At 40.5% G+C, this 17,668-nt stretch overlaps 1 protein-coding gene across 2 annotated transcripts in view; it reads right to left on the bottom strand.

Annotated features, from left to right (window-relative positions):
* Positions 1-3,129: 3,129 nt before the first annotated feature.
* The window catches only part of snrka (SNF related kinase a), a 38,673-nt gene continuing 24,134 nt past the window's right edge, over positions 3,130-17,668 (bottom strand). For both annotated transcript variants that reach the window (XM_080193951.1, XM_080193952.1), the window contains exons 3-6: positions 13,569-13,710; positions 11,098-11,310; positions 9,972-10,106; positions 3,130-6,898 (exon numbers count right to left, since the gene is read on the bottom strand). In XM_080193951.1, coding sequence (XP_080050077.1) covers positions 5,710-6,898; positions 9,972-10,106; positions 11,098-11,310; positions 13,569-13,710 — 1,679 coding nt within the window. In that variant the 3' untranslated portion in view covers positions 3,130-5,709. The remainder of the gene's footprint in view (positions 6,899-9,971; positions 10,107-11,097; positions 11,311-13,568; positions 13,711-17,668) is intronic.

The raw sequence follows: 17,668 nt of genomic DNA, 5'->3' as shown, positions 1-17,668 counted from the left end.
CCTGCTAGCGTCTTTGCAAAGTGTTTAGAGCATGTGACTTTGGAATCCAAACTGCTGATAATGAAGTCACTAAGTAACAACTTTTTTATTCTGCATCATGGCACAGTGGTTAGCCCTGCTGCCTCTCAGTGCCAGGGATCCAGGTTCAAGTCCAGTCTCGGGTTACTGTGTTGAGTTTGTACATTGTGTCTGTGTGGGTTTTCTCCCACACTCCAAAGATGTGGGACCATGCTAAATTGTCCCTTGGTGGCAGGGTAAATATGTGGAGTTACAAGGATATGGCCTGGGTGGCTTGATGGGCCAAATGGTCTTCTGTATTAAGGATTTGATAACCTGATGGTGGTCTGTGTAGTTGTGTAATTGTTTCTACTTGTGGGAAAGTTCAAAATTTGGGGCTATAAATATATGGTAGTCAGTTATAAATCAGAGTGCAGGAGGAGAACTGTCTTTACCCACAGGGTTGAGAATGTGGAACTCACTATCATACAGAGTGGCTGATGCAAATAGCAAAATTTATTTTTATGTATCTTTGCCTTATATTTAAGGACAAGGTGGGATGAAGTATTGTCATTAAACTGGCTGTCAGGGTGATGTCTAAAATACTGGCCTCTACCCAGTAGAGGCTGAATGCCAATTCTCCCAACATTTCCTTGCACTGGACTGTGAACCCACCTCCAATCATCATTCTACTGTTTCCAGGACTGTCATTTTCCACGTGGAGATCACATCCTCCTCCAACGGCCAGAAGTCCACCTCCTTCCCAATGTGCACAAACAGGACTGCCCAGTACTCCCATTGTTGCAGCTCTGCTGAAGTGTTTTCTGTAAGAAGTCTCACAACAGCAGGTTAAAGTCCAGTAAGTTTATTTGATAGTAAACCCACAAGCTTTTGGGGTTTGCCCCTTCGTCAGGTGAGTGGAGTGTTCTGGTCTTGAATAGAGCATATAAAGGCACACAGTTTACAGAATATTGATTAGAATGTGAGTCTTTACAGCTAATCAAGTCTTAAAGGTACAGACAGTGAGAGTGGAGATAACCTATGCTTATTGCTAACATGTGTAGTGTCTCCATAGACAGGACAGTAAGTGAGATGTTGCAAGCCCAGGCAAGTCATGGGGGTTACAAATAGTATGACATAAACCCAAGATCCCAGTCTTGTGACAATACACACACTATGATCTTGTTAACCTATGCTTCATACCATCACCACTCACATTGTCTGCACCTTTAAGAATTGATTAGCTGTAAAGACTCTCATTCTAATCAGTATTCTGTAAACTGTGTGCCTTTATATTCTCTGTTTGAGACCAGAACACTCCACTCACTGGCTGGATGAAGGGGCAAACCCTGAAAGCTTGTGGGTTTAACTAACAAATAAACTTGTTGGACTTCAACCTGGTGTTGAGGCTTCTTACTGTGATTATCCCAGTCCAATGCTGGCATCTCCACATCAGAACTGTTTTCTGTGCAGTTTAACAGTTTCATGGCTTCAAGCATCTAATTTTCACCACATCCATTAATCCCTTAACGTATGCATCCCCTACGAGACCCTTGTAGCTCTTCAATCTTCCTTGGATATAGGTCCAACTAGTCCATGTTCACCATTTCATCTGACTGAATTTGTTCTCCCTCTGAACAGCTTTTCCTTCTACTCCATTCTCTTCTTCCAAATAAAAGGTGCTGCTATGGGAACCTGAATGGCTTCAAGTTATGCCTGCCCTTTCTGGGGCTTTGCACCACTTCCTGCTCTTACCCCAAACTGGAAAATGTTTTGACTTGTTTCCAATTCCCACTCTTCTTTCACTTCACAGTGTCCATCTCCATTTCTGACAATAGCTTACAAACCAATATTCACCATGAACTGACTCTCAGCTATTGTGCCCCCAGCTCCTGGAAGCTATCCGTTTGATTGAGTTTCTGTTTCCACCACAACTTTTCAGATGATACAACCTTCTGCACTAGTGTTTCTGATATGTCAATCCTTTTCCTTGACCAAAGATTCCCCCTGCTGTGATGACAGGGCCCTCCACCATGCCTGTTCTATGTACTTGTACCCTCACCCATTTCCACACTCTGCCAGAACCATGATAGAAATGTAGAAACTAGCAGGAGTAGGCCATTCATCCCTTCAAGTCTGCTCCACTATTCATTTTGATCATGGCTAATCATCAAATTCAATATCCTGATTCCTCCCCATATCCCTTTAGCCCCAACAGCTTTATCTAATTTCTTCTTGGAAGCAATGTTTTGGTCTCATTTACATTGTGGTAGCAAATTCTACACATTCAACACTGGGTGAAGAAATTTCTCCTCACCTGAGAATGGTGAAAGATTTACCCCTTATCTTCAAACTATGACTCTTAGTTCTGGACTCCCCCACCATTGGGAACATTCTTTCTGAATCTACCCTGTTAGAATTTTACAAATTCCTATGAGATCCCCTCTCTCTCTTCTAAACTCCAGTGAATATAGTCCTAACCTACTTAGTCTCTCCTCATTTGACAGACTTGCCATCCCAGGAATCAGTTTGGTAAACAAAGAACAATATAGCACAACAGGCCCTTTGGCCCTCCAAGGCTGCACCAATCATGTGTTCCTAACTAGACCATCCATTTGTATCCCTCTATTCCCAGTCTATTCATGTGGTTATCTAGGCACGTCTTAAATGATCCTAGCAGGTCTGCCTCAACCACCTTGCTTGATAATGCATTCCAGGCCCCCACCACTGTGTGTAAAATACATACCCCACATATCTGTATTGAACCTTGCCCCCCACCCCTCTTATCTTGAACTTGTGAACCCTTGTGTTTGTCATTTCCAAACTGGGAAAAAGCTTCCAACTATTCACCCTATCTATCCCTTCATGAAATTATAAACTTATATTAGGTTGCCCCTCAACCTCCATCTTCCAGGGAGAACAACCCTAGTTACTCAATCTCACCTCATAGCTAAGACCCTCCATACCAGGCACCATCCTAGTAAATCTGTTCTGCACCTTCTCCAAAACCTCCACGTCCTTCTGGTAGTGTAGTGACCAGAACTGGATGCAGCATTCCAAATGTGGCCTAACCAATGTTCTATATAACTGCAACATCATATGCCAACTTTTATACTCTATGCCCCATCCAATAAAGGTAAGCATGCCATATGCCTTCTTTTCCACTTGTGCTTCACTGTATTTCCTGCATAGCAAGGGCATTCTTCTTCAGATAAGGACACCAAAACTGCATACATGCAAAAATGCTGTGGCAGCACCAAGCCCCCATACAATTGCAGCAAAACATCCTTATCCCTATACCCAAATCAAAATGATAAAATTGCCTTAGCTTCTACCACACAACTCTCTAATGGATCATACTGCCATTTTTACCACCTCCACTGTGATGCCACCATCAAACACGTTTGTTTCCTGTCCTTTTCAGCATTCCAGAGGAACCGTTTCCTCCACAACATCCTGTTATGTTTCAGTCATCATGAATACCCCCTCCCTTTCCTATAGTACCTTTCTATATAATTGGAAGCAATGCAGCAAATGCTTCTAAAACAGGTAATTCTGGAGAACTCTCTCTCTTCTGGAATAAATATTATTGGGAATAAAATACCCCATGCGCTGATGTTTTCTCTAAAGCTTTCAAGCTGGCCACACATTTGCTTAAGACCTGTGCAGCAATTCTAGAGTTTCCCTGCAGTATATTGCTGGTGTCACCAAAACAACTTTTGTGACAGTCAGTGAAGTGTTCTTGAGATAGGGAACAAGTTAACTCAAAAAGATGCACAAGCAGAAAGCAGCATGTATACATGTACAAAGGTCAACCAAGATTAGACTGTCTCTTCATACCCAAATAGAAGTTCACATACACATAGTTTGAAAGAAACAACTGATTGATTATAAGTCAGCCACACTATTTAATTCAGTTGTAAATATACTAATTTGAAGACAGGTTGGAGCATGGGATGCCACATTTTCAGACTATTACATTATTTGGTCCAATAACATTCATAAGTAGTGGTTACTCTCTGTTCTTTGCACCAAAGGATGCACCACAACATACAACACATGCACGATCATTTACTTGGGACAACTCCATCCAGAACACAGACAAAGTTTAACATGGGGTGTTTCCACCTACATTAATCTATTACGAACCGACAGCTGTACATAGTCACTGTTGTTACCCTCAGTACCATGTATACATGAATATTTACACTTCTTATACAAATACACAGGGTAGGAGAGTTCTAAAAGGTGCCATCACAAGGCTGTACATAAAATACTGTATAAACAAAACTATTTACAATAGTTCAAAAACTTAGCTGCAACTACACAATTGCTGTGAATTCCCTTCACTATGTATATTTCTCCACAATTAAAATCAGGTTATTAAAAACTGGAATGCCTATATTCTGTTAAATGACTAACCCACCCCATTTCCCAGGCAATGTTTGCTTTGGAACATACTTCCATCACTGGATGGTTTCCTCAGGGTCTACAGATCTACATTTGTGAAGTGCAGATGCAGAGGTTTGCATTGTCTGTGATGATATAGGTTAAAAACCCCTGAAGAGCATAAGCACAATATCCATTACAGATTGAAGCCCATCTGATTTTTTTTCCAAGTTCAACAGATATATGGATGATTGCTGAAAGCGACTGAAGTTTTGATCACAGGTCATTATCTATTCAGGTTCCACCAGCACCAACCATTCCTCCTACTGGTCACAGACGTGTGTCTGAGGCCTTGAAATGTTAATCTGCAGGAATCTATAGTTCATCCCCTTCCATGCCAGGGAAGGGGTGGGCGGCATTTCAAACCGTACACTGCAACACATAAGCAGCAAGTAATTCACATTTTAAAAAAAAAGTCACAGCTACACTGATACTTGTCTTTCCAAAAAAATTACACCTTATTGGCCTGCAAGAGACAATACAACTTTGCTCCATATATATTCCAGTCACTGGAGCACATGGCTTACCCCACAGAACTGAAAATAAGCAGATGTAAGTAAGCATAAACAGACAGAGACAGGCTAGCCCAGCTGCAGTGCTTCCTCCATTAAGGGTCAGCATGAGCATTGGCAGAGTTACTTCCCACCATCACTGTCCATTTATAGCACCTTAAAATTCCTGCTCAAGTTTGCCTTATCCTGAGTTTAAGTCAACGTGGACTAACCAGTACTGCTGTGGGCTCACTGCAGTTAAGACTCTCCAGTGTGGCTGCTCTGCAGACAGCCATTCACCCTTGGAATATAGAATACTTCAGGAGCTGCAATGTTTCTGTTATTGCTTTGGTTCTTTTCTGTGGAGTATGCCATGTGACCTGTGTTCTTTGATCAGATGGTTCAAAACAATATAAATTTGTTGTATTCTCCCTTAAGTGCTACATTTAGAGCTACAAAGTGCTCCATTTACTTAAACTGCATTTAGCTCCATTAACAACGCATAGACGGGCTGATGTTAAACCTCAAGTTAATACAGATATTAAAATTCTGCCCAGCTTCTGTTTTTCTTGTTGGGAAATTAAAAGTAGTAGCAAGCAGCATGCACAAAGACCATGCATTGTCAAGATACTGAACAAACAAATGCAAAACAGCAATAAATAACTCTCAAAGCCCATTTAAAAGCTCAAGACTGAAAAAAGATATTTCACTGTGCTAAGTCAAGTCACAAACTGTAACCAGCAAGGAAAACAGTCAGAATAGGCTGAAACTATTAAATAACTTGACAGCAGCTAGTCTGACTGGAGGTACACAGCAACCCATCTTTGGGGTTCCGCTGAATGTTCACAGAAATCGTTTTCTCGCAGAGAGGTAGCTGTAGAACATTATTCTTCAAGTTCATGTTGTTCTCTTTTGACATTTCGAGCTCATTCAGCAGGTCAGCTACTTGGTCAGAATAAGACTTCCTGCAGCAGGAAGGGGAGGCTCGCTCCATTATATTGCTGGAGGCAATACACATTTTCCAGGCTGATTTCTCATGTATTCGGACTGCTGAAGTCGGCTCAATGATATATCTGCTACCATTGCCACCATGTAATTGTGACCCTAGGCAGAGGCTCATCAGCTTCAGGCTCTCCATCAGCTCCTCGGCAGCTCTGGATGACTGTGAAGAGTATCCCTGGGTTGTACAGCTGCGGGTTGTTGTTCCTGTGTTACTGGTGCTCCCACCAGAGTCGTTCGAAGGGCTGCTCCCGCCTTTGTTACCGTCACTTGGGCTGCTCTTGTCAAGGCCAGCGTTTCCATCACTTGGTTTGCCCTGCCCACTCCCATCTCCTCCACTTCCTGGAGGCCCCTCACCACTGTCACGACGATGCCAGGAGTAAGTGAATCCTCCATCTTTGTCCAGAAGTCTGCGGCTTTCTGAATCGTCATCACTGGTTTCAGAGCTGCTGCAACTTGAGCCTCGGCCTTGACTTTTCCGTTTGTGGTATCGTTTGTGCACTGTGCTCGGAGAAGCTATGTTCATCTTTAGCCGACTGAGTTTGGGAGGCAGGTTTTCATCCATGTCAAAGTCATCATCTGACTCGCCCTCCTCAAAGATCTGATTGAGGACAGGCGCACTCTTTCTGGTCGTTAGCCGGTTTGTTATAGAAGGTTTACGTCGCAAAACTACTTGTGTGGGAAGAGGAACTGCTTTTTTGTCATCTTCATCGTCCTCCTCATCCTCCTCCACCCTGAACAGACATGTCCTATTGCTTGCACCCATCTTTCCAGCCGACCCGACTGTCGATGTCTCTTCTTTCTTTGCAGGCTCACCAGATTTCATTCGGTGCCCATTAATAATGGACTCTGCAGTGCGGGCTGGTGAACAGACAACAGGAATAGACACTGGATGGATGATGGGTGATGCTGTGATATCTTCAATATCTTTGGGCACATCAATTTTTGTTGGCCAAGATTGCCTAGATACAAACAAAAGAGGGGTAAAAAGAGAAAACAAAAAGTTTTAAGTCACCCATTTTGTTCATTTTCTTCCAGACTTTTATGATATTGAAGTTAAATTTGGATTTACGTTTCAGGAAGTTAGTAACACAGAATAACACGTTTAACTTTAGACATTCAAGCTAATCCTGCCTCCTCAAAGCCTTAGCATAAACTGGTTGTGATGTTGAAGGACTTGTTAAGAAAAAATCCTTCCAAACAATGGACAGAACAATACATGTAAATCCACTCTGCTAAAGGAATCTTCCTCAATTCCTGAAGTTCTAGGGGGAAATCAATACAGATACCTCAATTAGTGCAGATGTATCCCCATTGTAATAAAGCTGAGATTGTGGATCACTTCAACTGTTCTTCCAGAAAGTTAACCAAGTGTTTCATGTTCAGACTGGTCCTGTGGCCTGATGGATCTTTACTGCCCCAGCTTGAGCATTTAAATTGTTTAGCACTTCACCTAATAACCGTTGCCTTTTGGTGGTGATACTGGATGCTGAATGGTGGGACTGACTAACTTACTCAATTATAAGAAAATCATTTAAATCGTAACTTGATCTGTTGCGGTGATAACAGATGAAGTTGGTCAAACATTGTGATTCAAATTGCTGATTTAATTATAGGTAACTGGCTGTTGCCCTAACTAGGTGATTAGCATGCAGGTCACTTCATGAACTGGTATAAGGCAGGGAGGGAGAAATAAACAAAAATGTATCAAGCTCTTGCCCAGTCTGAAGACTGACCACACTCACTGGTTTTAGAGGTTTTATTTATTAACATTTATTTAACATTATCCATTAGGTCCCAAATCTGTTGTGATTAAAAACTAGAATTCCATCCATTTTCCTCTTTTATAGCTTAACTGACCTGACGTGCTGTCATAAATATCCAGCCTCAACCCCTCTGCACTTACACAGAATGCTCAGTTCCAGATTTCCCTTTTCCATTTCTTTATTTCAGTCTAACATATACTAGCTTCCATTTGGATAACCATGGAATATAAAATTTGATGGTGAAACCTCTAATGCAGACTGTTCACTCAAAGACAGTTTTAACACAGGCCAGTGTATCAAGACTCTTGGAAACTTAGACAAGATGCAAGCATCTGGCATCAAGGCTTTAGCACTGTGGTTCCCACTCTTTCTTTGGCATCATTTGGCAATGGTTATTTAGTCATTCAATGCTTAAAAACAAGATGATTTGTGGCTTTGCCTGCAAATCTTATTCTGCACAATTCAACAACACATCACTGTCCATCACACTGTGTTTGGTGCACTCAAACATGTGCCATCATCACGTTTCAATTAAAAGGACCAGTCTCTGTTTTAGATACCTGCTAATGTGACTCTGGGAAAACACAGGTCCTGTGCAGCACCCAGGCTCACACACCACCTGTGACTGAGTACAACCCTCCCCACGAGAAACATCCAGCTCCAAGTAGCTTTAAAAAAAACAAGGGATTTCAAGTTATACCCTGGCTATTTCTACAAATTGTTTAAATAGCAGATACCTGTTTTGGCAGGAAAGTGGATTAGTAGAGCAGATGACTCATGACTCTAAAAGCAGGGAGATAACTCAAGAAGAAAATAATTCCTCAGGTGAAAACCGATTACTCAAACTGTCTTTCCTTGTGAATCTTGTGACCTTGCAGTAAAAAAGTATCTTTAGTTCTTACAAAGAAACTTCTTACACTAAACTAAGCCCAGAAATATGTAAAAGCTGTTCCAAACCCTCTGTGCAACTTTCAGGTCACCTAGAACTAAAGGCATCAGATACAGGAATATGGGTCACCCACAGTCCATCTAATCAGTCCCAGGTTTTGTGACGACTTTCAAGCATACCACAAGGGTAGCTGAGGGGATGGTTTCACCAGGACTGCCAACACCCTCGAAGGGAATTCATTATACACACATTGTAGGTCAGTAAGAGAGTATTCTATCAAAAGATTAACATTGTGCAAGAAAAATATGTAGAATATTCTGCTCACCACTCGCACATTTCCATGAAATTCCTTCAATAAAACACACCAAATATAACTTGGTGCTGAATTGGGATAACTGATTATTGCAATACTGCAGAGTTTGTGTGTGCACGCATGTGGGATTTCACCATGTCAGTTCCTTGCAGTACTGTTGACAAACTAGGTATAAAATGGGCTCCAGCAACCCAATGAGAATGACAAGTCCAGGAACTTAGAAGAAGAACCCTTAGAAATACTAGTATACAGAGGGATCTAGGTGTACAGATCCACAGTTCCATGAAGGTGGCAACTCAGGTGGACAAGGGGTCAGAAGATGTAAGGCAGGTTGGCCTTTATCAGTCAGGCATTGAGTATAGGAATTACAAAATCATGTTGCAGCTATAGAAGAGTTTGGTTAGGCTACGTTTGGAGTACCGTATACAATTGTAATCGTCTCACTATGGAAGGATATTGATGCATTCGAAAGGGTGCAGGAGAGATTTACAAAGATGTTGCTTGGTTTGGAGGATACGAACTGTGAAGGAAGGTTGAACAAACTTGAATTGTTTTCACTGGAGTGTTGAAGGATGAGGGGGACTTGACAGAAGTTTACAAGATTATGACAGGCTTGGATAGAGTGGATGGTCCGTCTTTTTCCCAGGATCGAAGGGTCAATTACTCAGGGACATAGGTTGAAAGTGGGGCGGGGGTTTAAAAGAGACATAAGGGGCAAGTTTTTCCACACAGCAAGTAGTGAATGCCTGGAACGTGCTGCTGGAGGTGGCGGTGGTGGAAACAGATTCTATAACATTCAAGAGGCATCTGGATAGATACTTGAATAGACAGGGAATAGAGGGATATGGACCAAGAGGAGACAAGAAAATATTAAATTAGAGATGCATCTGTATTAGAACAGATTTGGTGGGCTGAAGGGCCAGTTCCTGTGCTGTACTGTTCTTCTAACAAAAGTGGCACACATTAATATTAGAGCCAAAAATCAATACATTTCTGTTTGAAGGGGCGTGTCCAGACTTGTTGACTTTACACGTTAATCACCATTTTATATTTCTGCTTGTCCTTACCTGAACTGAGCTTTGATATGGCTTGGACTAGGAGATCGGTTCCTGACTTCTTTTTCCTGTTTTTCCTTCAAGATCCTCTCAGCCAGCAAAAAGTAAGTGGCAGTGATATGATTGTACTTGTTACTTTCCAGGGCCCTTAGAAAATAAAGCAAGCATCAAAAACAAACCTTTTAATAATCACTTAGAAAACTATTTGTTTATAACAAACATTTGGTGCACATTGTTTCTGACAGATACATTTACAAAAGGGTAAGATGATCTTTGAGTGTTGGTGCAAACTGAATGTGAAATTCTATCATATTATAATCGCTGTTGCCAAGAGGCTCTTTCATTATGACTTCTACCTTCAACGGACAGCATTATTGCAGCAGAATAATGCTACAGTGTAATATACAGTATCCACCAATGATTACAAAACTGCTAGGGACTTTCACACGAGAGAAATGTTAGACACTTCCATTATTTTACACTTATTTATTTTCTTGCAACCATTGCATTTGAAATAAAACCGACTCCTACTTTTGGGTAAGTGGGAGAACAACAGACACCTGGACAAACTAATTTGCCCTCCTCATCTTAGTCATGGATAAGCAGATTAATTAATTAGGTCAGCTCTTCAAAAATATGCAGTGAACTGAAAAATCAGTAAAGGATATTTAATGAAGACCAACAACTTTTTAAACCGTAGATGTGAAAGCTGGTCAGTTTTCAAAGGGTGGTGAGGTTTCCTGTCCACTGATTATATTTCTGTGACTCTATATTCCACTCTAGTTTTATTTTCTCATCTCTATTCAGTTGTGAATACTGGTAAATAAAGTTCATAATGGTGTAATTTTTAATCTGCTCTCCCACAGAAATATGCAGCTCAAAGAACATTGTAATATATTCCATTGAAGTACATTTTTGTTGCAACTGCATCTCAGTAGCCTTTAATCAAAGTCTTTTTGAGCAGGTTGTTTTCGGGAAAAAAAATATAGCTCAGAAACTGAAGTTGGGTTAAACCCATCAATGCCAGAAATTAGACAGTGTAAGTATTGTAAATGATGTGTCCACGATACCATCAAAAAAACAAAGCAAGCATTGATACAGACTTGTGTTTTGTTCACCAGGCTTTCTCTACACTTACTCAATAATGGTTTCTCGGTCTGCTATTTCACCAAGCACCATACGCTGGATAATGCCATTGTGCTCCTCCTCAGAAAGGTTCTTGTAAGAGACAAGTGGGATGTTGCACTTGGTTGCAGGTGAAGGGTCAATCCCTAGAAGCCAGGGGTGGTCCTCAATCTCTTCCAATGAGGCTCTTCGCTTTGGATCCCTCTGCAGCATCCGATTAATAAGACTGTTGGAAAGTCATACAATTAAACAGTTTAAAAATGTTGCCTTCAATGACTTAAATGACAAAATGGAAATATCCAAACATTAAGCAGCACAGTAGTTGGACCGGTGAGAAATGCTCAGGAAAACCCCCTCTGTAGAATTAACACAAGACAGTAAAATTAAACTTGATGGATCAGTGGAACAAAAAGTATGATAAATAATTACTGTTGTGCAGAATTCTGGACATAATACACATCTCTTTAACCTGGGCTTAATCCTCCTTCCACTCACATTATTGGCCACTAAGACTTGAATAGCAGGTCAGGTGTAAAGACTCGCATTCTAATCAGTAATCTGTAAATTGTCTGTGCTGTTATATGCTCTGCCTGAGGCCGGAACTCTCCATTCGCCTGACGAAGGGGCAAACCCCGAAAGCTTGCGAGTTTACTATCAAATAAATCGGTTGGACTTAAACCTGGTGTTGTCAGACTTCTTACTGTGTTTACCCCAGTCCAACGCCGGCATCTCCACATCGTGCAGAATAACACAGGGACATCATGGAACAGAAAATACTAAATTTTCAGACAGATTAAAAATGGAATTTTTGAACAAAATTGATTCTGATGACAGAACATCAGAGAAAGCATTAATGCCTATAATTTTTGGGACAAAAGAAAATATTTCTTTCATATAAAAGGCCACTTTAAAAAATGCATTAACAGAGACTCCTCTATGACAAGGCAGCATTGGAACTACTTATTTTCCTGTTATCATTTGGAGTGTATTGAACAGATGAAAAGCTGGCACAATAAAACACATTGTTACAATCTTGGTCAGAGCTCCTCAGCCAGTCACGCCCAGCCGCAGCTGCCAGCTGGGTGGAAAATTGGCATTCAGCCAAATTTCCAGTCACTGCAGTGGGACCGGAGAATGCCACCTGTGGGTGAGGTTGGAGAATCTGGCCCCATAGACATAAACTGGTGCGGCGACAATAATCTTTCCCTCAATGTCAACAAAAAGACATTACAATTAAAAAAAGCCCACCAACAGCTTTACTTTCCCAGAAAACTAAGAAAATTTTCCACATCAGTTACAACTGTCACCAACTTTTACACATGCACCATAGAAAGCATTTTTCTGGTTGTATCACAGCTTGGTATGGGCTCCTGCTCTGCCCAAGACTGCAAGGAACTACAAAAGGTCATGAATGTAGCCCAATCCATTATACAAACCAGCCTCCCGACCACTGACTCTGTCTACATTTTCCACTGCCTCAGCAAAGTAGCCAGCATAATTAACGACACCACGCACCCTGGACATTCTCTCCTCTACCTTCTTCCATCGGACTCAAGAACAACTTCTTCCTTACTGCCATCAGACTTCTGAATGGACTTACCTTGCACTAAGTTGATCTTTCTCTGCACCCTAGCTATGACAGCAACATATATTCTACACCCTCCTTTCCTTCTCAATGAACAGTATGCTTTGTCTGTATACTGTGCAAGAAACAATCCTTTTCACTGTATGCTAATACATGTGACAAAAATCTATCAAATGTTACTTATGCTTTCAAAAGGTATTGCATGCTTCAATTTAGTGACTATTTAGATAATAACAAAAATTAATAATTCCCTATTTACTCACTTAGTATTTTAAATCTTGAACATTTTGTTTAGCATGCAATTTGGTCTTTGTTTAAGATATCTGTTTCCCTTTCCACCTTCTCTCCTAATATGGATGGCTGGCTATTCATACTGATATTCTAATGTTCCACTCACCACTGACAAAATAAACATTGCCGTTGAACCAAATAATTTGATTTGAAGTTGTTCTTGCTAGTGCTGGGAATCAGGCAAAAAATGGAACTGTGAGGAAGGATGAGAGCAGTGATCTATATGCAGAATGTGGAAATTCTCTCTCAAATCTTCACTCCAGACATCTTTAAATTATCCACCAGCCCGTCTTCAGAACAGCTGCTCAATTTAGATATTCTACATAGAATGGATAGATATAGTCCAAGCTTGTCTTTGAATCCAAGGTCCTTTGAGCAAGTAGAGCATAACGTTTAAAGGATTCCATGAATCATTCCTATTTGGCATAATGCCATCTTATTTTACCATAAAAGACCATTTCTGAACCCACACAGCTTATATGTACAGTACAATTGTTCCAAATACAGAATCTTATTGTTAAATATATTTGCATCACTTAGGAATATTAAAGCCCTTACAGAAGCAGCTAATATGAAAATATAAAGTTGGGAGGAATGTTTCCACTTACTCCTTACACTCTTTGGAGACACGAGATGGTACTGTATATCTGCAGTCCATGATCATGGTCAGTGTCTCACTGTCATTTGCCTCTTGAAATGGAGGTTGGCCACAAACCAACATGAAAAGTATAACTCCCAGGCTCCAGATATCTGGGGAAAAAAAAGAGGCAGGGGGTGGAAATCCTTAAAACAGAACTATATAATCGTCACAGCACTGAAAGAAACCATTTAGCATATTGCATCTGTCCAATTCTCTGCAAGAATAACTCAGGTTAGTCCTCTCCTCACCATCTATCCCTGTAGCACTGTAAATTTCATTTCTTCAGTTGCTTATCCAATTCTTTTTTGAAAGCCACGATAGAATCTGCCTCCACCAGGCAGACTGTTAAAAGGCTTTGCTGCATGTTGGTGTTATTTCACCAATCACCTCACATCAGTGCCTCCTGGACCTCAACCTTTCCAGCAATCAGGACAGGTCTTCCCCATCTGCTCTGTTTGAATCCCTCATGATTTTGTAGACCACAATCAAACCTTCTCTCACCTTTTCTTTTCTAAAACCTTCTCTTAGCAGAACAATCTCAGTTTGCCAATCTGTGTAGTTCAAGTCCTTCACTCTGGGAATCATTTGTGTAAATGTTTTGTGCAAGCTCTCTAAAGCTTCCTAAAGCGTGCTGACTCAAATTGGCCAGAATACTCCATTTGAGACCAAACTAATGTTTTATAAAGGTTTATCATTACCCCTTGGCTTTTGCAATCCAATTATGCCTCTACGTATAAGGACCAGGATCATGAATGTATTTTGAACCATTTTCTCAACGTGCCCAGCCGCATTCAATGATTTATGTACAGTTAATCTCAGGTGTCCCTCCTACTTAGAATGGTTCCCTTTATTGTATATTGCTTATCCTAGTTCTTCCTATCAAAGTACACTACTCTGAATTTAATCTGCCAGCCCATTCCACCAGGCTGCTCATGTCCTCTTGGTCCATCACTGTCCACCTCACATTCACAAGCTTCCAATTTTTGCATCATATGCTAATTTGAATTGTGTCCTGCAGACTCAAGTCTAGGTTATTAATATCTATCGCAAAAAGCAGTTCTAACAATGACTCCTAGAAAACCCAACTGCATATCTTTCACCAGTGCGTACAAACAGCCAGTGCGTGCAAACAGCCTCTCACTATTCTCTTTCCTGTCATGCAGCCAAGCTGCATTCACGCTGCTACAGTCCCTTTTATTCCAAGGGTTTTAACTTTGTTAACAAGCCTGTTATGTGGCACTTTTTAAAAAATGCATTTTGGAAGTCCATGTACACAAAAACCGTATTACCCATGGAATACAACATGGGGAGATAGTGGCATAGTTGTAAAGCCACTGGACTAGTAATCCAGAAACTCAAGTTCAAATCCCACCACAGCAGTTAATGGAAATAAATATATCTGGATTTGAAAGCTCATATCAGTAATGTGGAATTATCATTGATTATTATGAAAACCCATCTGGTTTACTATGTCCTTATCCTAGTCTGGCCTTTGAGGTCACATGAGGATGTGGCTGAGTTTTAACAGCCTTCTGAAAAGCCATCCACTCAGTTCAAGGACAATATGGGATGGGCAACAAATGCTGGCCTTGCCAGAGACAACCCACATCCCATGAAAGGATACATCATAAAAACCCCTATACATTGTTACTTCATCAAAAAAACTACAATAGTCTGCATGATGTTGAACTATAAATCTACATTTAGACAGTAAGTTCTGACAGATGTTTTGTCAAAATTAAAAATTCATTTAATGTGTGTAAAATTTATTTTGATACAGTTCAGTATTATATCATCCTAACTGCAAAAGTTGTGAAGTTGCTTTAACATCACTGTTCCTAACTGAGAATAGAAATTCATCTTTATGACAGAGGTGTGTTTAAAATGTCATGACAGAGACAAATTAGTTCAGAAACAAAGCTCTCGCAATAGTGGCAGATCCAGAAGCACCAATATTTCATAATAATTCAAGCCACACACGTGGATACAGTACAAGAATTTGGACCACTGCCTGTGCTAGTTAGCTCGCTATTCATTCTCAGGCTCTGATTTCAAGGTTCAAGTTATCTAATTCTCTCTAGTTGATCAGTGCTGCAATTCACTGAAGCGAGTGGTGGTATTTACATATAATCATTACTCTCCTATAATTTCCAGGAGAAGAAAATGAAGGGATTGCATAGACAGAATGCAAAAACTGTATAAAGGAATGTGCAGTTCAACCTTGCCTCACTTGCAAGAATAAGGAATTATCAAGATCCATCACATTGTTGTGAAATATTTCGCCTGTTTTTAAGAATGGCTGGATGTGACCCATCAGCAAATGCTTGGGTGAAAAAACCATACTAATGCACCCAGAAACTGTATATTTCAGAATGTTATGGACATAAATACACCTAATGCCATTCATTCCAATTTGCAGCCTCTTTAGAAAACTAGACTGCCTCAAATAATGGAATAGATGAGTGAAAATGATGGGATTTGATATTACAAACTCCAGGACACTTAGGTCCTCATGCAATCAGGCCCATCTACGTTCTCTGAATTTTTAACATTGTGGCTAACCACAGGCAGACAATGACCATGAGTGTTAAGGTTACCTTGAATGGTGTTTACGGCACACTTAAAATCTTTCATGTCGTTGGCATGATGACAAATATTTTGTGAATAGTGAAATGTATTATTGGGGGTGCGATGTTGTGGTGAGGGGGCAAGTATGTAATGACTAAGCTCCACTCATCCATCACATATGATCTTAGCTAGCACAACAGTATTGATTTTAAAAGCTTGATCCTCCATGCCTTGTGCCACCCAAACTTTGAAATGCATATACCACTGAGCACAAAATGATCAGGAGCCAAAGATTGGATGAAAAAAATTAAAATAATTAGTTTTACGGCACTTGCCAATTCATGAATGGTAATTTTGAAAAACAAGAGATTTTAACTGCTCCATTTTCTGCTGATCACTTGTGCCCACTGGTACTTCATTTTTTGAATCATTCATATGAATCAGTTATTCAACTGGTAACTTCATAGGCATTTACTCATTTCGGACAGTCAATCATTAAATTTTACCCAGGAGACTCTTGATACTGATGTGTGATGTCTAAAGGAAGGTATTTGAATGATGGCTTTGAAAGGAAAAAACAATAGATATATAGGTACCTAGAGTTAATTAGAGCAGATGTCATGTTATTCACAGGAAACCCAAATAAAACATCTATTTGACACTGATAATGCCTCAGTATTGATTCACGCAACCAACTAAAATCCCTCTAATATTCTAAACATTGAGGTTTTACCGAAAGCACTGGGATCAGCTGCATACTTAAGCTGCTTATCCCTGCAAAATAAGTGGAGAAGAGATCTCTTAAAATCAGACTGTCAGCTTAAATAGGCAGTAATGTTATCCTAACTGGTAAAGACATCCCTTCTTCAATGCAGAATCTTTTGGTATTAGAAACAGTTAAAACTTGTCTGCTACTAATTACTCATTTCAGAAGCTGTAAGCTTGGTTCAGTTAAATAGCACTCCCACTTCCCAGTTAAAAAGTTGTGGGTTAAAAAGTCCTTACTATAGACCAGAACATGCAATTTCAGCTGACATGTTGGTGCTGAGGGAGTGTCGTACAGCTGAAGGTGCCGTCTCAAGTGAGGTGTTGAACTCCATCTGGCTGTTTGGCTGGACACAAAAAATGCCAGTGTCCTGGCCAACATTGCTCCATAAATTGGTTGCCATAGTGATCAAGGGAACAGTGTCCACACTTCAAAAATATTGCTTTAGATGTAAAGTATTTCAGAACACTGCAAAGGTACATAGTCCTACACAAAAGATACCTTTCTATTCATCAGAGACATTGGAACAACGTTATTTTGACCTGCCCAGCTGGAAACTGACAGGATTGGATCAGCTTCCCATTTTACATCTGCAGTTGCCACCATTTCCATCCCTCAACTGGTTTTATTTCCTATTGGATTCAATGGAAAGCAAAATCAGCAGGGTGTAAAACTCAAGAGCATGAGAACTAGGAACAGGAGGCCCTTCAAACTTTTTCCCCACCAATAAAACC

The sequence above is a fragment of the Carcharhinus amblyrhynchos genome, chromosome 8 (assembly GCF_965287045.1).
Source record: "Carcharhinus amblyrhynchos chromosome 8, sCarAmb.v2.hapA, whole genome shotgun sequence".
NCBI lineage: Eukaryota > Metazoa > Chordata > Chondrichthyes > Carcharhiniformes > Carcharhinidae > Carcharhinus > Carcharhinus amblyrhynchos.
Note: the sequence above shows the minus strand (reverse complement) of the source record. Positions and strands in the feature narration are given on the sequence as shown.